Raw genomic sequence first — 19737 nt, forward strand, 5'->3', positions numbered from 1 at the left:
AATGAAAAGTAAGCATGATTAGTCCAAGTTTTATCGATGCGATCATTTTTGGACCGAGTTTGGATCGGATTAATTGGATATCATATTAATATCAATTGACATCTAATATCATGGAACTTTCAAATAATATCACGAACTTTACCCGAGTTTATTATTTCTCGCCAATGAAAAAATTCCGACAAAATAAAATAATTTTTTTCGTAATTTCTCTATAACAACTTCGAGAGTTTCAAGATTTTCAATATTTGAGAATAGTTTTTCTTGAAGCACACCCTCCAAATTTGTTCTTCAATCTATTAATACAGCCAAAAAATTTTCATTGGTGAGAAATAACAAACTCGGGGTAAAGTTTGTGATATTATAATATTATTTGTCAATTTCAAAGTTCGTGGGTGTCAATATCCATATTATTATTATTATTATTATTATTATTATTATTATTATTATATACTAGATTATATTTTCAGTCGATATTAAAGTATAGATAAATCAAGCCTTTTGAATTCCATCCAATTCGCGCCTCATTTCATTTCACAACGGAACCCTAGAAAATCGAAAATGGAAGCAAAAGCCAAATCCAGCGAGCCGATAAGCGAAACTGAACCTCCGATTTCCACGGCCGCGCCGACGCCTCCGCCATGGATCGAGCTCCCCGATGAATTGACAGCGAATATCCTGCAAAGGCTGAGCGCCGAAGAGATACTGGAGACTGCGCAGGAAGTGTGTACTACATGGTGGAGAATCTCCAAGACTCTCCCCACGTGGCGCGTGCTTGAGTTGGATATTGATCGTTACGGCGGCAACGATTTTGAAATGTTTTACACCTGCGCAATTAATCGCAGCCAGGGAGAATTGACCGACCTGAACAGGACATATTGTACCAAATATGAGGATATGCTAGACTACGTAGTCGAGCGGTATAATTCCTTCCTTTGCTGGCATGATTCTCTGTTCTATGTGCTTTGATTTGTTCTAGCCCCAAATTGGATTACTTCTGCTTTATGTGAAAGTAATTTATCTGGTTTTTATTGAGGCTGGTGATTGATTTTTATTAATTTTGTTGATGCTGAGTTTTGTAGAGCTTCCGGAGATTGATTAATTTTAAATTTAATGTTGTAAGTGAAGTGATTTTAGAGGGATGATTAATGAGACTGCGAATGACTGAAAACTCAGTAATTACTTTTCCTTGATTGGAAAGAACTTGCAAGTATGTGAATGAAACTTTACTAATTAGTTGTGTATGATTTGAAATCCTTTGAGTGGGAAGAACTTGCAAGTATGTGCAAAATTAGCTTTGAGAAGTAGTGTTTGAACTAATTTTGGCTCGATTGATGACTAGTAAGGATTGTGTTTTCAATTTTTGAAGTAGTGACACGTGTACCAGACAGCCTTTGTAGAAAGTCATATCGATGGAGTACTAGAGTGTTGTGCTGCTAAACATTGGAAATTTGGTGGTGGAATTTTTATTTTCATCTTGTGAGGCAATGGATCTAGTTATAGGATGTGTTGTCCTATAATGAGAAAGGGCTATACTTGATCAATGATTTTCTTATTCATAGCACTTGTGTTTTTATGTTGTTTGATGAATATGTGAATAGTTTATGTGGCTAGTACAAATCTGTGATTGGTGCAGTTATGGGTTCTTATCCATAGCACTACTGTTTTGTTATGGTTTCTGCTTCCTCTATGCTCATATTCCTGGTTATTCATACAAAATGGCAGAGGTGAAGATTAGCCTTACAAAAAGCTCACCACTGTTTATGAGAAAATCCCAGATTGTGTACGATAGTATTATGCTCATTTTAGGATAAGTATTTAGTGTGTATCATGTGGTTATTCTGTAACAATACCGAATTTTGATATTCAGTTTATCATCTTGATCATTTGCTCTCAATGTGAACGCGTACAACCTTGATATAAGTTCTTTCTTGTAGAAGTTTCCTCTACTTTTTGAGTAGATATTCTTTCCCACTCTTTTCCCAGAATCACTTACCTGGTCTTATGCTCTTTTGACAGATCGAGCAAGCTTCTACGCCTTAAAATTGCGGAGTTTCCGGGAACTGATTTGCCTAAGGTAATAAAAAAACTTCAACTGTTGGAAGAGTTGCACCTTATCATGTCAATACTCACTCCCAAAGGATTTGCAACCATTGGCATCTCTTGCCCTGCGCTGAAATCGTTTACATATAAAGTATGTTGGGACTATCGTCTAGAATTTGAGGAATTTGAGGACACCGACGAGGACTCTTATGAGGACTCTGATGAGGACGCTTATGAGGCCTCCGAAGAAGAATTTGCTAATGAGCGCAATGATTATGGTGTAGCAATTGGAAAAAGCATGCCTAATTTACGCCATCTCCAACTTTGGGCAGTTAAGCTGACGAATGAGGGACTGGAAGCAATCCTCAATGGCTGCCCCCACCTCGAATCACTTGATCTCCGGCTATGCTTTGGTCTTGATCTGGAAGGGGCTTTGGGTAAAAGATGTTCTGAGCGTATAAAAGATCTGAGGCTCCCTTCTGATTGTACCCGTGATATCGGCCGCTCGTTCAAACCACCTGATGCTGATATTACATGGGAGGACTTGAAAGCAGACTACTTCAGTTATCCTGATTCTGATTCTGATCGTTTCAACTATTTCTGGCCTTGAAAATTTTGTGAGGCCTAAGATTTCAAGACAAGGGTCTTAATTTCTTTTGTATAAGTGTTGTGTTAGATTGGTGAACTTTGTTTTTACTAATGGAGCATGATGATTTTGCTGGTTCCAGAATTTTATGGCATTATATATTTGTCAACGTTTGCATTAAATTTATTATTCCCTCCGTCCTGGATAATTCGGGTCACTTTGACGGAGCATGGATTTTAAGAATTGTAATGAAAAGTGGGTTGAAAATGTGAGTAGGAATGAGTTAGTGAAATATAGGGTCCACTACCAAAAATAGTAAAAGTGAAATGGGACAAATTATGTGGGACGGACCGAAATAAAAAACTGGGACGAATTATCTGAGACGGAGGGAGTACTACTTATCATAGATTTTCAAGACATCTTAATAATTTGTGTTGATATACAAATCCAAGACATCTCGCAACACAACCACAATCACATCTACATTATGTAATCTAGTCATATTGCATCTATAACATGTCTGTGTTGATTCGTATTGTTAGGGCATCCGCAATGGTGCGGACGATGGGTTAACTACCGTCCGCGTATCGTCCGCGGACGATGCGCGGAGGATACCCATCGTCCGTCGCATCGTCCGCCACTGTGGACGACGCGGACGATGCGACACGTTTCCGTTTTTTTTTTAATTTTATTAAATTTTCAAAACCTATATATACCTCTCATTTTTCACTTCATTTTTCACTCTCTTCACTCTCAAATTCACACTACATTTTCTACATTTCAAGCAAAATGGATTCCGGAGATTACCCAAATCTGAATAGTCCGATGTTTGGTGGTGCACGATGGCCGGATACAGAACCCGACAAATACCGGCCATTCGACACCAACGCCGAGTACGATCCCGACTTCAGCACCGGCTCGTACGGGCTGTCCGACATGGAGCCTTTTCCCCACCGCCCCTCCGCCGCCGCCGCACCTCGCGGCCGGCCCGCCGCCGCCGCCGCGTCTGGGTCCGCTACTCCGCCACCAAGAAGAAGCGGACCAAGGCACGAGCCCAAAAGTTGTCTACAACGGAGGTGTGTGAAGAGTTCGCTCTAGGAAGGACGAACTACTCCGACCCCGAATCCATCGTCTTGACGAGATGTTGGATTGATGTTTCAGAGGATCCGGTGTACGCCAACAACCAGAAGGTGATTGCGCATTGGGAGCGCATCGCTAAGAAATACAACGCGGCCAAGCCCGCGTACACGTACAAGCGCCGCAGGGAACAGCTCCGCAAGCACTGGGATAAAAAAAAGAAGTAGGTAAATTTGTTCGCGGGGGAGTACGAGAAGTCCGAGAGGGAGCAGGGCAGTGGCGAGAGTCTCGCGGATGTGCGGGACAAAGCGATGCAGTCGTACATTTCATTGTACGACGATTTCAAGCACTACCAGTCCTGGGCGCTCTTGAGGGACAAGCAGAAGTTCGTTGGTGGTGTGATTCCCCAATCGACGGCGGCGAGGAGGAGGGCGTCGAAGCGCACCTTCGCTGATTATACAAGTAGCGATAGCGGCGCGTCTCCAATGGACCTCAACAGTCCGGTGTTCGAGGATGAGAGTTCCGGCACACCGATGTCCTCCCGGCGTCCCCTTGGCGTCAAGGCTGCCAAGGGCAAGGGCAAGGCCACATCCACCTCCGCCACGCCGCCTGACTAGGCCCCGTCGCCGACCCCAAGTTCGACCTCGTCCGCGACTTTGACTGCGGCCCATACCTACGCGGATTTGGCGGTCTCCTCCGACTACAGGACGTTGTTGGATGCGCATACCGCCCTCATGCAGACGACCAACCCGGCTCAAATCGAAGGCATCCAGCGGATGATCGATGGCCTCATCTGCAAGTTGGGACTACTCTAGACTAGCCTCCTTTTTTTTGTATTTAGTGCTTTTTTTATTTCTCATTTTGTAACCTTTTCTTTTAGTTAAGTAAATTTAGAATTTCCCTTTAATTGTGTCGTTTTTATTTGTTTATTTTTATTTACATTTGTAAACATAAAAATATAAATACAAAATAGAAGTAAAATGTTTAGGGCGGGCTATAATCCGTCCCACTTTATGTGAAAAAGGGCGAAGGATAAAATGCTGATGTGACTGTGCCTAGGACAGATCTTAGGGCGTCGCATAGGACGCCCCATTATGGACGCTCAATTCTTTATAATTGAACATTATTGCATTTTTAAATAGCAAAGAATTGATTGCGCAACAAAGTATTTTAAACCACCATCACTTCGACATCTATCACCACCTTCAAGAATCAACAAATAACAACTGTTTAAATTTTAACACTAAACTAATGTATTTCTATTGACTAGACTATATTATCACCACCTTTAGAATTCCACCCAAATCGCGTCTCATTTCATTTCACAACGGAGCCCTAGAAATCGAACATGGAAGGAAAAGCAAAATTCAGCGAAATTGAACCTCCAATTTCCACTGCCGCGCCGACGCCTCCGCCATGGATCGACCTCCCCGATGCATTGACGGCGAATATCCTGCAAAGGCTGAGCGCTGAAGATATACTGGAGAGAGTGCAGGAAGTGTGCACTACATGGTGGAGAGTCTCCAAGAATCTTCCCACGTGGCGCGTGCTTGAGTTGGATATTCATCGTTACGGCGGCAGCCATTTTAAAAGGTTTTACACTCGCGCAGTTGATCGTAGTCAGGGAGAACTGACCGACCTAAAGGTATATTGTTATAGAAAGAAGGATTTGCTAGACTACGTAGTCAAGAGGTATAATTCCTTCCTTTGCTGCCATAATCCTCTGTTCTCTGTGTTTTAATTTGTCCTAGCACCAAATTCGATTGCTTCTGCTTTATGTGGCAGTAATTTAACTTTTTTTTATGGAGGCTGGTGATTGGTTTTTGTTAATTTTGTTGATGCTGAGTTTTGTAGAGCTTGCGGGAGATTGATTGATTTTTTTAGAGGGATGATTGATGAGATTGAGAATGACTGAAAACTCAGTAATTACTTTTCCTTGAATGGAAATAACTTGCAAGTATGTGAATGAAACTTTAGTATTTAGTTGTGTGTGATTTAAATATCCCTTGAATGGGAGAACTTGCGCAAAATTAGCTTTGAGAAGTAGTGTTTGAACTAATTTTGGGTCGATTAATGACTGTTTTCAATATTTGAAGTTGTGGTACGTGTAAGTGTAACAGACAGCCTTGGTAGAAAGTCGTATCGCTATACAAATCTGTGGCCAGTGCAGTTACGAGCTCATATGTGTAGCACTACTGTTTTGTTATGTTTTCTGCTTACTCTATGCTCATATTCATCTTGGTTATTGGTACAAAAACCTCACAACTGTTTCTGTGATAGTACTATGCTCATTTTAGGATAAGTGCTTGTGTGTATCATGTAGTTATTTGATAGAGTAAAGGCCGGCGGAAGTGAGGAGCACAAGAGGTGCTCTGGAAATTACTTAGGATAGATTACTCAATTGCTGAAAATTAAGAACACAATGGATATGGTAAATAAGAGGAAAATGGCTCGGCTTTATTTGATCGATATAAACGAACAGGTGAATGAAAAATAAATCCTCACCAGGAGGCCTGCGCTAGAACGCCCAAAAGATCGAGTTCCCAAGATGATTTCTCGTCTCTGGAGATCTCAATATTTATAGGCTTGACTCCTTCCTCTATTCAACTTCCCTGCTTTCGCGGTTGTACACCTTCCAACGCGTATCATTATTCTTTAACAATACTGAATTTTGATATTCTGTTTATCATCCTGATCATGTGCTCTCAATGTGAATGCTCTTTGTACAACCTTAATACACTTGGTGAATTAGTTCTTTCTTTTAGAAGTAACCTCTACTTTTTGGGTAGATATTTTTTCCCAGAATCACTTAACTGGTCTATTTCATTCTACTCTTTTGACAGATCGAGCAAGCTTCTACGCCTTACACTTGTGGATTGTAATTATAAGGCAACTGATTTGGCTAAGGCTATAAAAAAACTCCCACAGTTAGAAGAGCTGCACCTTATCATGTGGTCAGCGGTCAGTCCCGAAGAGGTTGCGAACATTGGCATCTCTTGCCCCACGTTGAAATCATTTCAATATATTAAATATTGGGATGAGGCTCGTCTACATGCAGAAAATCAATATTGGAATGAGGATCGTTCAGAATTTGAGGACGCTGATGAAGAGTATGGTGTAGCCATTGGAAAAAGCATGCCTAATTTACGCCATCTCCAACCTTGGGGACTTAAGATGACGAATGAGGGTCTGGAAGCAATCCTCAATGGCTGCCCCCACCTCGAATCACTTAATCTCCGGCAATGCCGCGGTCTTGTTCTGCAATGGGATTTAGTTAAAAGATGTAAGCGTATAAAAGATCTGAAGCTCCCTATTTACTGTACCAGTGATTTCAGTCGCCAAGTTCAAACCACCTGAATATGTTATTACATGGGAGGACTTGAAATCAGACTACTTCTGTGATTATGATTCTGATGGTTTCAACTATTTCTGATTTTGAAATTTTTTTTTGTGTTAAGTATTGTGTTAGATTCGGGAACTTTGTTTTTACTAATGGATCATGATGATTTTGCTAGTTCCAGTATATTTTTATGGCATTATATGTTTGTCAAGACATCTTAATAATTTGTGTACATTTTCGCAAATTTTTTATACCAAGGGTAACTGATGATTATGGTTTGGAGAATTACCAGAAATTTTATACAGCACCATTTCACTTTTCATCATGCCTATACACAATATCATGTTTCTAGCTATATAATTAAATAAATAATGACCAACAAAATAACAATCACAAAAGATAAACTTCGGGATTCTTTGCCAAAACATAACCAATATTGTACGAATCAAAAGGAAGCATAGTGTATCAAGTTTAGAAGTTACTTTGTGAGACATCAATTCTAATAACTAGCAGCAGCAGCAGCAGCAGCATCATAAATTCTAGCTAGTAGCATCATCATCATCGTCATCATTAACATCAGGAGTGACTTGATTGTTGGGGTAGATTCTTTAGTTACTATGACTCCTGCAAAATTAATACACACAATAAACTTTCAAACGGCAATATACTTTGATATCCCCAAATCTCCACGGTTAATCCTACAAGTAAACAGTTGAAATTTGCAGCAAGTAGATGCAATCTTTCAAGAGATGCAATCTGGAAAACTAGTTACTCATTATGATTATTAAGATGCAATAAACAATTGTTTAGTACCATAGCACATAAGTTTCTTGGTAGATTAAAGCTTCAATCATCAGACCTTTAGCCTCGGGCATTACCGCACTACCACTAGGTCAACTCACACACAAGAAATTATCTCTTTATAGCTCATGACAAGTTGCTATTTAAGACCATACTAAGTTTCGTTTGCTCTGAAAATTTGGGGAAAAGCTTTGCAACATTTGCATCCTGTGTTCAAGAAACTCTATGCTTCAAATGACAAGACGAAACAAAACATATCGTGATGAGATCAGATAAGGGAGTGGTAAATCAAGTAATGGAGTAGCCTGAATATAGATATGGAGCAAACGAGGAGCAGAATATGTACCGTGGATATTCCAATCTGTTCATCCCTCAGTTTGATAATGAGGATGTGGAGCTGTCCCTGAAAGCTAGAACCCGCCAAGGGAAAACACCAGTTTCAAACCAGTACAACTTGTTCACTACGACAAAGCAAATAAAATACAATATAAACAGATCAGTTCATGACAAAAGCAACATAACCTAGAAAATATAGGTCGCTAATACATCGGCATGATTAAGTTTGAAAAGCTAAGCAAAATAAGTCACCAATTCTAGATCACTTATATTTTATTAGAAAATCAATATAAAAAGTGAGTCTCGCACTCCACTAACTTTTTCAACCAATTTTTCCTTACATTTCTTAAAACCTGTGTCCGATCAAATAGTGACAATTAAACAGAGACGGAAGGAGTATTTTGTGTGTTACATCCAATCCAGTCCAATCCATCCGTCGAATTAAATTTGCTTTTGTCCCATCCAATCCTCCGGGCATTTCTAAAAGAGTTAATTTTACCATAAAAAATATATTGCCATATAATATGAGTTATAACTTATATGTTCAAATGATAATTACATATTATATGTTAATTAATTGACAACTAAGACCATCTTATATGCCAATTAAAATCAAATTTGGACGGCTAAATTTTAAGATCTAACGCCTTCAAAATGCATATGTGACATTCCGTGTTTTTAAAAGCAAATCTATAATATACTAGCAAATTGAATATGTATTTATTGAACAGAAAGAATTTGCATATAGTATTATAAAAGGAGTCTGTATTTTATTTAAATGGATCTATAGATCTATTCCTCAATAATATAAATTAGTAGTATTACTATACACTACAAAAAAAAAATGTCCAATAGCAAGCACATATTTCCAAAATGTCCAATAGCAAGCACATATTTCCAAGCATTACAAGTGCTCGGACATTTGCAACCATCCGAGCACCGATTATAAGTGAAATCCTTATTATACGTAGAATTAATTGCAAACTTTTTTATGCAATTGTTGACATGATATGTATTAATATTTAGATCTTAAAATAATTTATTATTGCGTATGTTCTATTTTATGATAATTAATCATGTTACTTATGTACTGCTCTATATTACTGAGTTATAAATATAAAGATTTTGTATATATTTAATTTATATACAGCTCTATATTAGACATAATTATGTCTAATTATTTCATGTAGTATCTGGGTAAATGGATGTAATCAATTGCTAACTAATTACCAAGTGTATATAATGTCAAGTGTAATATATTTTAAATTTAAATAATTATTAATTAAATTAAAAGGGTATTAATGTCAAAATCCTATATGTAGTAATTATAACTAACTACTTTCTCTCTCCTCAAAATCATCTCAAATCTTTAAATTTACGTAACTCTCTCAATTTAAATTATTTTTTCGCAAAAAATATATCAAATTAAAGATAATTTAATAAGGATTTCAACGAGATCTCAATTGCATATGTTCCGACGATGTTCGGATGATGAAATTTGATAAATTATATTTCAATTTTACATGTTGATAAGCAGCTTTTATCAACAAATGCAACAAAAAATCTCAATATATTGTAGGCAAAATCTCAATATTATGCATGTCCAATCTCAATAAAAATGTGTTGATATTTTCGTGTCCTTGTATTGATATTCTAATGTCATATTGTTGATATTTGTAATACACAATGTTGATATAAAAAAACACTCACGAAAATTATTATATGATAACATAATGACGATATTACCCTTTTGTTGATATTTTGTCTACTATTTATTGAGCTTTGTGAGCTTTAATCTTATCCACTCATTTTAAAATCCAAGAGTAGAGATTTAGTCTTAATTTTATTTTAGGGTGTTATAATCATCAGAATAGGACCCTCTGGGTAAAAATATAAAATATAGAGTATTTATCATAGCACGACCCTATTTGCGCCTAGTGTCAATGACTTATGATGCTTTTTTAATAATTGCAATAAAAATATTCTAATCATGATAAACACGAGACTCAAATAAAATAATATACTTAATCGGTGTCAAGTTAATTAATTGGTATATTTTAGTTTTGGGTCATTTCAAGCTAGTTGAATTTGGCAAAATAATTGATTCTCTTTTCTCGTGTCCTTTTATATTTCAACTACTTCATTCTATCATTTTTCTTATTTTATTTTTTCTAAATTTAACTGACCTAACTTAACATCTTTTTTCGTGCTAAAATGAGTTGCCGAAGTTCACCCAGGACAGTAATAGTGATGTGATCAAATAAAAAATTCTAAATATTGTACAAACTTAAAATTATGATCTAGATCATTGAAAAATGTCAACAGATTACAAAAAAACATTAACAGTAAATGAAACTGTGTTGATACTGTGTTGACATTAAATCTTGAAATTTTACACTGTGTTGATATTGTATTGAAACTGTGTTGATGAGTTTTGAGCTTGTACAATATATAAATTTGCATTTTATCACTACCCGCTAGTAATATATATTGAAAAATGACCCACATTGTGATTTAATGTTTTTTTTCCTAATGTAGTTCTATAACAAATAAGAACTATATATAGATGAAGTTTATACTAGTGGTAGTCGTTCTTCTTCATCACATTCCGAATTTGTATCCGTCACTGCACCAACCGTTAGACATAGCAACATTACAATGTATTACTCCATCCATTCTGCAAAGTGGAGATGTTTTTTCGGCATACGATTTTAAAAATTATTAAGTGAATTAATTAAAGAAAGAATAAAATAGAAAATGAAAAAGATAGAGAGATGAAGAGGGAATAAAGTAAAACAATATATTCCACCTTACACAAATTTTGCCAATCGACTATTATTCTATTTTGTTTATACTGAATTTTCTATCATAATACTACAAGTCTACAACTTCATTTTTCATTGATCCTTTACAATAAAAACACACTGCCACCTTCCGTGTGTTAATATTGAAGTATTATCAAATTATAAAGATTCAACTACAAGCAATACGTGCCTGTATCACCAGCTAGGCAATGACAATTAAGCACCTATTTTTTGGCTATAAAATCTCCATTTCTTGCATCAAATTCACACACCCAAAATTCACCAACTAACTTCTTCTGCCAAATATTTTCACTTAAGAGGTATAATGGGTTCCAAAACCACAATACCTTTTGCTCTTTTCATAGTGCTAAACCTTTTATTTTTCACTCTGTCTAGTGCTTCTTTACCACTTGCTTGCATTGGTGATACCGAAAACCTTGGTCTTTGTATTAATTTGCTTGATGGATTACTTAATACCACAGTCGGAACTCCCCCAGTAACTCCATGTTGCTCCCTATTCGAACAGCTGGACGATCTTGAAGTGACCATATGCCTCTGCACCGCCCTCAAGACCAGCGTTTGGCGCAATCACCCCAATTTTCACACTTTTCTTAATATGCTTCTCGATGCTTGCTCCAGGAAGATTACATCTCACACCCTGCTGTGTGGCTAAATGATCAAATCAATGGCTTCCATTGATTTCTTGTTATTTAAGTTTCAATAATGTTTTGTAGGATTGTCATTTGTACCCCAATTATGGAAGTTGCATAGCACAATGCTCACTTGCAAAGCTGTGTGATAACTGCCTTTCTTGGGTTGGGGCAAGTTGTGTCAATTTCTATATTGTCTAAGGGATTGTGCATTTATTTCTCATGTATTTTATAACTGCCTTTTTTGAGGTGGTGCAAGTTGTGTCAATTTCTATATATGGAGTGCTATTGTCTAAGGGATTGTGCATTTATTTCTATGTACTTTATACACCGATATCGTGACTTAATTAGGATACAATGCAATCGATCTAAAATATAACACATCCGACCTTTTAAAAATAGCAACTTCTGAAAAAACATAGCTTTAATGTATAATTGGTAAAGCAAAAGATAAAAAAAAGAATAAAAAACAGATATAGTATTAGTGGATTGTGAGATTCACATCATTAGTGGTGTTTATGTTGATTAAAAGTTTCCTAAAGTAGAAATTGCATAATTTTAAAAGACCGGGTGGTTATTTTTAAAGGATGGTACTTATAAACCTTCAAACAAAGGTGGGCATGCAAACAACAAGATAAAAAACAAAATAAGTTTGAACAAACGAAATACTGTCGATTTATTGAGGGGGGCATTTTTATTTATTTAAATATTTACATTTTCTCACATATACCTTATGAAGTGCAAGTAGGTGTCGGGAGCCACGATTTTTCTCCCAGGAAGTTAGTTCAATGTATAAAACTAGGGTGTAACTCGTTTAAATTCAATGATAACTTTATATTTGACTAATTTATAAATATTTTTAAATTACACAAATTTGAGCACTTAAAATTAGTACTAGAAAAGTTCAACAGATATTAATCTTATTAATCATTTCAGCAGTATAAGCTTTAGATTTTAGATAAATAAGAAAAAAAAAAGTTGTATAAATTCGACATAGATTGTGGTATGAGGGTCTAGGCGAACGATGTCCTGAGCAATGCTCTTCTTCGACTCTATCACTTGTCTGGATCGAATTATCAATCCATTTGAATCTAATGATCATTGGGATTACCATGAATTGCAATTAAATTCTGGATATTTAATTTCGACATCTTTGATTTCTCATTTGATAGATAAGAAGTGTTAATTTGATACTCCTTTTGTACCACTTTAAGAATTCCGGTCACGTTTATCCACTCGTTTTATAAAAAAGATAATAAATAGTTAAAATAGAGAAAATGATAAAGTTAGCGAGATACTCTCTCTTACTTTACCAATTCTCTACTTTAACTGTTTATTACTCCTATCATTTAGTATTGTTGATAGAGCTACTATGCTTAAGGTTTAATATTCAGTTTGGGTTCGATTTTTTACTAAATTGAACTGGAAAAATTGAAATTCAAACCATAAAAATCGAATCGGGGAAGATATACATGCAAACAGACACGTCATCTTGGTTTGGAAAATCGTTTAAGAACATGCAGACGCGCTCTTGAACAGTTCCTGATTTTTGCTCCTTTTTTTCATTTTTTTTTTATTTTCTAAACAATGAAATGTGCAATTTCGTCATCTGTTTTTCTTTTTGTGAATTTCAATAATATATGTATAATTTTAATTATATATATCTTGTGTACATATAAGAGTATATGAAATTCATAACTTTCAACTAAAAGTTGAAAACATGAAATTGTGGTTTTCTTACGAATTAACACTTGTGACGATGTTACAGTGAGTTATAAATTTACATATGATTGGAATTAATTATAGATGAGGTGAAGCTTACTACTCCATTAGTTAATTAATTACACTTTCAAATTAATTACACTTGCAACACTGCTCGGCGTCATCATACATCATGCTTAGAATTAGTCGTTACTTGTTCTCTTAAAAGGTCATGTTTATATATTTTTTAAATGATGTTTAGGAGCTAAATCACTATCTGAATCAAATTACAGGAAATCCTTTGACTGGGTCCATCTACGTACGATAATTTATATATTTATTTATTATTATTAAAGGAAGAACTGTTGTGCACGTTCTTGGTGTGAATGATAATTGATAGAATGAAGTGTGAGATTTAATAAATATGGTGATGAGAAATCAACAAATAAATTTATGAGGCCGTAGCTAGCAAAAAAGTTTGAAGAGAATATTCGGGGGAGGGATGGAGTAAACAGCAGTGTGATACGATTGGATATATATTCTTAATTAAAAATAGCTAGGATAGAGAATGGTAGAAGAAAAGAAAATTAAAGAAAAAATCTGGATAAGATTTTGATGTGAGGGGCGCATTTCAACTCTTTAGATATGGAATATAATTTGATGAGATATTTAATGACTACAGTTAAAGTTTTTTTAAGATTTAAAATATATTAAAGGGTAATTTAGTAATTAAACAATATAATTAATAATAAAACCGGTTCGGTCCAATTAAAAAATAAAGGGTATTATGTACGTAGAATTGATGTACGTTTATATTTTCTCGTAGCTTTAAAAATACAACATCTACCCATATGTCATCATCTACTAATAAAACAAAACTAACAATGTTGTTTATTCCTTTAGTTATACACTAACTTTAAAATAGAATAAAGAACATGAAAAATATTGTTGACTTAAAGTCAATAGATGAACTTACACATTATTAAATTTAGATTTAGTTAATGTGATATAAAAATACAAGTTATATGTTTTATTTTTGCATATAATACATTTAGGATATCTTTAAAATACTTAAACAAAAATTTAAACAAAGCCCATCCCAGTCCGGGCCCATGTGGCAAGTGGGCCTGGGCCGTGCCGAGCTTAGCAAAATTAGAAAAAGCCCGGCCCAACCCGGACCGCCTCAGACATGGGCCTGGGCCGGGCCGGGCCGGGCCTCAATATAGGCTGGCCTCGACGGGCCCAGGCCGGGCAGGGCCGGCCCGGCCCACTTGACATATGTAACTATACTTACATTGCATTAAATATGTAAGAATCCTAAAATTTTGAAAAAGAATACCTAAGAAAAATTGGGATTTAGAATTCTGGAAAGTACTAACTTTCTTTGACTCTGGATTCTGATTAGTTTGATTAAAAACCAAAACAAACATAATATTTTACTACCTCCGTCCCTGAAAGTTTGACACAGTTTACCATTTCGGTTCGTCCCTCAAAGTTTGACACACTTCACTTTTTACCATTTTTGGTAGTGGACCCCATATTCCACTAACTCATTTCTACTCACATTTTATCATAAAACTAATACTTTAAAAGTAGGACCCACATCCCACCAGCTTTTTCAATTCACTTTTCATTACATTTCTTAAAACCGGTGTCGGATCAAAGTGTGTCAATATTTAAGGGACGGGAGGTAGTAAAATTTAAGAAATCAAAGTACTTTCCCATATAGAATCCTGACAACCAAAGATAACCTAAACTATATTTCTATGGACTAGACTATATTTTCAGTAGAGCTTTGATTTTTATGAATTTTGTGAAATTAAAAATTTCAATAACATTTTTTAATGTAATAGAATTAAACTAAATAGATAAATTGAAACGAACAATGCTAAAAGTATGTCAAACGAGAGTAGTGTTCACATAAAGAGCCCATATAAGATATGTAGCATATAATTCCTCAACTAAAATAAAAATTAAAAAAAGATACAATGACCAAATAAAAATAGCAGTCGATTAATGAGGACAGGAGTGAGTAAATTCTTTTGATTATCAAATTAAATGGACGTGCAATTCAAAAATGTAAAAAAATAAATTAAAAAAATACAACGGACACATGCAGATATCTCTCTGTATTCTCGAAGATAAATGATTAACCCTTCATAAGTTTTTTCTTCCGCGTCCCGATTACGGCGTCGTTTGGGAACCCTATTCGTGTGGTATTATGAAACTCTTTGATGGTTACATTTTTTTATTTATTGTTGTGTTCAAATTATTTGAATCAACATTATATATACAGTCATACGCACTTCTCCTCGATAGTAAAGTCGGCATGGGACGAAGAAAAAGGAGAAAGCTTCCGGCGCCGGCGGTGGTTACTTCATCCCCGGTCCCTCCGCCGGCGCCGTGGATCGATTTGCCCGATGATTTGACGGCGAATATCCTCCAACGGCTGGATCCTAAAGAGATATTCGAGAGTGCGCAGATAGTGTGCACCACGTGGCGGAGAGTCTGCAAGGATCCCGCCACGTGGCGCGTGCTTGATTTGAATTATCGATATTATGATTCCGCGCACCGCAAATTTGAGACCATTTGCCGTTGCGCGGTAGATCGCAGCCAGGGACAATTGGTCGAGTTAACGGTTACCGCTTTTGGAGAGGATAGGCTGCTAAACTACGTAGCCGACCGGTATATTCTTTCCTTTGCATTTGATAGTACTATTTATTTTGTTCTGTTACGAAATCTGGGTTGTGGGTTGTGGATGAAAAATTGGTATAGTAAGAAAGAGAATGAAAAAAAAATTGAATAAAGTTAGAGAGAGGAAGAGAAAAATTAGTGAAAGTAGTGGATTGTGGGTTTACATATATAAATAGAAAGATTCTAAAGTTTATATTTTTAAGAGACGTATGAAAATGGAAAGAGTTGTTATTTTTAAAATACGGAGGTAGTATATACTCTCTCCATCCACCACCGAAAATGTCTCGTTTTTCTTTTTAGTTTGTCCTGGTAACTCATTATTAAAAATAGAAATTTTTTTAATCTCTTTTAAGTTATTCTCTCCCCTTAACATACAAAATAAAACTGAATAAAATCTCGTTCTGCGCGCAAGGAAGCAGAGTACTTATTTTCTTGAATTGATGTGGTTGTATAGTTAATCTTGTATATCCTCTGGAATAAATATTGATCAATCTTTTCCTATGGTTATAGATCTATATATAAATTCGTTTATTGAGTTTGTTTATTCGAACATGCCTATCACAAGAAAAGGCTATATACTTGATCCGATATTTTCTTATTAATAGCACTTGTGTTTTTATCTTGTTGAATATGTTAACAAAGAATTTCATGTGGCTAAAGGAAATGGCTATTTCTGGTTTTTGTTATGTCTTCTACTTATTTTCTTCTACTCTTTTGATAGATCGAGTAAGCTTCGACGCCTTACACTTGTGGACTATGCTATATTCGGAGAATCTTTTGTCGAGGTGATGAAAAAACTGCCACAATTGGAAGAGTTGCACCTTATCGGGACTATATTCATTGGCCCCGAAGATATTGAAATAATTGGCATCTCTTGCCCCATGTTGAAATCGTTTACGTATAATGAACCCCGGCGTGTGACTCCAGATATCTTCGAAGATTTGTGGGATTATGATAACACTATCCCCAATGAGCTTGGTGTAGTAATTGGAAAAACCATGCCTAATTTGCGTTGTCTCCGAATTTTGGATCAGCGGATGAACAATAAGGGACTAGAAGCGATCCTCGATGGCTGCCCCCATCTTAAATCACTCGATCTTCGGCAATGCTCTGGCCTTGAACTGCAAGAATGGGATTGTCTAGGCAAAAGATGTTCTAAGCAAATGAAAGATTTGAGGCTCCCTTCTGACTCTACCATTGATTTGGATTGGCTTACCACCAATCCATTTGAATGTGATGATGTGGATTGGGATGAATTATTATCAAATTCTAGGATGGTCGACGTCTTTGATTTCAGCTATTGGAAGCAGAATAGTGATAGTGATAGTGATTATGATTAATTTTTTGAAGATTATAATGGTTAAAGTGCTAGGTCCTGAGATGTTAGGTTGATTAACAATGGTGCTACTTTACTTTTATGTTACTCATTTAAATTATGCAATTTGGTTAATTTCTAGCCATTGAGTTGAGATTTGAAAATGAAACATTAAATGTTGACATTTAATTTTTTGTACTCGCTCATTTGTGTATAAAACAATATAGGGGAGCACTAGAGTGCCCCCTTATTTAGAGTCACAACGTACATCCAATCTGGTGCTGCCATGTGGCACAAAACATGCAATATTTTAAACACAAAAATGCAATCTAGTTGTATATGCATTTTCACAGATTGCATTTTAGTTGTATGTAAATTGCATTTTATAGTGTTGAGTTTTGCATTTTCACATAAATTGCATTTTTTATTGTTAAGTTTTGCATTTTCACATATAAAAATGCAATTCGTCTATATATAAAATGCAAATTAAACAGTCAATATAAAAAATGCAAAACTCAATGATAAAAAATGCAATATGCATATAACAAAAATGCAATCCGCCGAAATTCATTTATAGCTTCTACAAATGCGTATTGCATTTTTCTGTATACAATATTGCATTTTTCGTGCCATGTGGCAGCACGTGGTTGGATGTACGTTGTAACTTTAAAATTAGTTGTTATACTAGTACACCCCTATAAAACAATATATCATTTAGTTAATTATGTCCAAAATTACGTTGCTTTGTAAAATAGTAATGAAAAGAAAAGAAAGGAAAATAAAAATATTAATTCTTGTGAAATGGCTTCAAACATCACCAAAATATCTTATCAGACTTTGAATAAAATTTTGTCATTTAAATTAGACTAAAATCCATATTTGGTCATTTATAATTGTCTTAAAAAAAAATTGGTTTTACACCTTAGGTGTACCCTTCTATTGATGTTGCAGATCATTTCGGGATAACCGTTGGTCCTTCGTGCATATATATCAATAATTGAGCGTCGTGTATGGTCGGTTTTTTGACTTTTCTCAAATTTAGACTATATAGAAATTAAAGATCTAATAGATAAAACGATGTCATTGTTAATTCAGAAATAATACTACATCCGTCCCATATTATGAGTCACTCTAACTATAGAACGTATCAAAATAACAAAATGACACGACTACTATGGGACGGAGGAAGTACTCCATTTTATTTTCATTGAATTTACTATCAAAATACCAATGTGATTTAGCTCCAATTAATATCATTGACTTTTGGTGTTCTCTTCTAATGTAGTTTTATGATAGATGAAGTCTTTACTAGTAGTGGTCATGCTCCTCCATTTTTCCAATATGTATCTACCACTGCACTAACCACCTTACATAAATTTTGCCAACCGACTATTATTCTACTTTGTTTTTATTGAATTTACTATCATAATACTAATATGATTCAACTTCGTCCTTTTGTTTTTTTTCATTGACTTTACTATAAAAAATACTCGTGATAACTCCACCTTCCGTTTGTTTCAACTACAAGCACTACGTACTTATATCACCAGCTATGCAATGACAATTAAACATTTTTTTTTTTCGCTATAAAATCTCCATTTCTTGCATCAAATTCACACACCCAAAATTCACCAAGTACCTTCTTCTTCCAAAAAATATCACTTAAGAGGTATAATGGGTTCCAAAACCACAACACCTTTAGCCCTTTTCATGTTGCTAAACCTTTTATTTTTCACTCTGTCTAGTGCATCTACACCACTTACTCTGCACACGGACACTTGCCCTATTGATACCCTAAAACTTGGTATTTGTGCTAATTTGCTTGGTGGATTGATTGGTGCCATAATCGGAACTCCCCCGGTAAAACCATGTTGCTCCCTCATCGACGGGCTGGTCGATCTTGAGGCGGCCGTGTGCCTCTGCACCGCCCTCAAGGCCGACATTTTAGGCATCCACCTCGATGTTCCCATTTCTCTTAGTTTGCTGCTCAATGCTTGCTCCAAGAAGGTTCCATCGGGCTTCCAATGTGCCTAAATGATCAAATCAATGGCTTCCATTGATTTCTTGTTATTTAAGTTTCTACAATGTTTTGTTAGATTGTGATTTGTACCCTGATTATGGAAGTTGCACAATGTTAACTGCCTTTTTTTTTGAGTTGGTGCAAGTTGTGTCAATTTCTATATATGGAGTGCTATTGTCTAAGGGATTGTGCATTTATTTCTCAGGTACTTAATTAGCATACAATGCAATTGGTCTAAAATATAACACATCCGACCTTTAAAACTAGCAACTTTTGAAAAAAAACATAGGTTTTAATAGGGATGTCAATCGGACTAACCCGTTCGGGTTTTGATCAGCCCACTCGGGTTGCTGGGCTATTTGGGTGCGGGTTA

General features: G+C 35.7%; 3 protein-coding genes and 2 pseudogenes across 3 annotated transcripts; all 5 read left to right on the plus strand.

Moving 5' to 3' along the window:
* The first annotated feature begins 502 nt into the window (after nucleotides 1-502).
* LOC125190730 (putative F-box/LRR-repeat protein 22) lies at nucleotides 503-2770 on the plus strand. The gene is made up of 2 exons (XM_048088106.2): nucleotides 503-917; nucleotides 2017-2770. Exons 1-2 carry the CDS (start codon nucleotides 559-561, stop codon nucleotides 2648-2650), a joined length of 993 nt encoding a protein of 330 aa, XP_047944063.1. The 5' UTR covers nucleotides 503-558; the 3' UTR covers nucleotides 2651-2770.
* Nucleotides 2771-4966: 2196 nt separating this feature from the next.
* On the plus strand, nucleotides 4967-7217 carry LOC125186474 (putative F-box/LRR-repeat protein 23). Its single transcript, XM_048082845.2, has 2 exons — nucleotides 4967-5395; nucleotides 6547-7217. Exons 1-2 carry the CDS (start codon nucleotides 5052-5054, stop codon nucleotides 7058-7060), a joined length of 858 nt encoding a protein of 285 aa, XP_047938802.1. The 5' UTR covers nucleotides 4967-5051; the 3' UTR covers nucleotides 7061-7217.
* Nucleotides 7218-11309: 4092 nt separating this feature from the next.
* LOC148926928 (putative lipid-binding protein AIR1 pseudogene) lies at nucleotides 11310-11657 on the plus strand (annotated as a pseudogene).
* A 3996-nt stretch (nucleotides 11658-15653) lies between these two features.
* On the plus strand, nucleotides 15654-17513 carry LOC125187381 (putative F-box/LRR-repeat protein 9). Its single transcript, XM_048083964.2, has 2 exons — nucleotides 15654-16020; nucleotides 16751-17513. The coding sequence occupies exons 1-2, from the start codon at nucleotides 15665-15667 to the stop codon at nucleotides 17367-17369; spliced, it is 975 nt and encodes a 324-aa protein (XP_047939921.1). The 5' UTR covers nucleotides 15654-15664; the 3' UTR covers nucleotides 17370-17513.
* Nucleotides 17514-18975: 1462 nt separating this feature from the next.
* Nucleotides 18976-19546, plus strand: LOC125187382 (putative lipid-binding protein AIR1 pseudogene; annotated as a pseudogene).
* The last annotated feature ends 191 nt before the right edge of the window (nucleotides 19547-19737 follow it).

The sequence above is a fragment of the Salvia hispanica genome, chromosome 5 (genome assembly GCF_029641045.1).
Source record: "Salvia hispanica isolate PSC_SH4W2 chromosome 5, Shi_PSC_v1, whole genome shotgun sequence".
In the NCBI taxonomy this organism is placed as follows: domain Eukaryota; kingdom Viridiplantae; phylum Streptophyta; class Magnoliopsida; order Lamiales; family Lamiaceae; genus Salvia; species Salvia hispanica.

Coding starts and splice junctions, on each gene's coding strand:
- LOC125186474 (XM_048082845.2), top strand. CDS start 5,052: ATGGAAGGAAAAGCAAAATTCAGCGAAATTGAACCTCCAATTTCCACT. Junction 5,396..6,546: donor CTAGACTACGTAGTCAAGAG/GTATAATTCCTT, acceptor CTCTTTTGACAG/ATCGAGCAAGCTTCTACGCC.
- LOC125187381 (XM_048083964.2), top strand. CDS start 15,665: ATGGGACGAAGAAAAAGGAGAAAGCTTCCGGCGCCGGCGGTGGTTACT. Junction 16,021..16,750: donor CTAAACTACGTAGCCGACCG/GTATATTCTTTC, acceptor CTCTTTTGATAG/ATCGAGTAAGCTTCGACGCC.
- LOC125190730 (XM_048088106.2), top strand. CDS start 559: ATGGAAGCAAAAGCCAAATCCAGCGAGCCGATAAGCGAAACTGAACCT. Junction 918..2,016: donor CTAGACTACGTAGTCGAGCG/GTATAATTCCTT, acceptor CTCTTTTGACAG/ATCGAGCAAGCTTCTACGCC.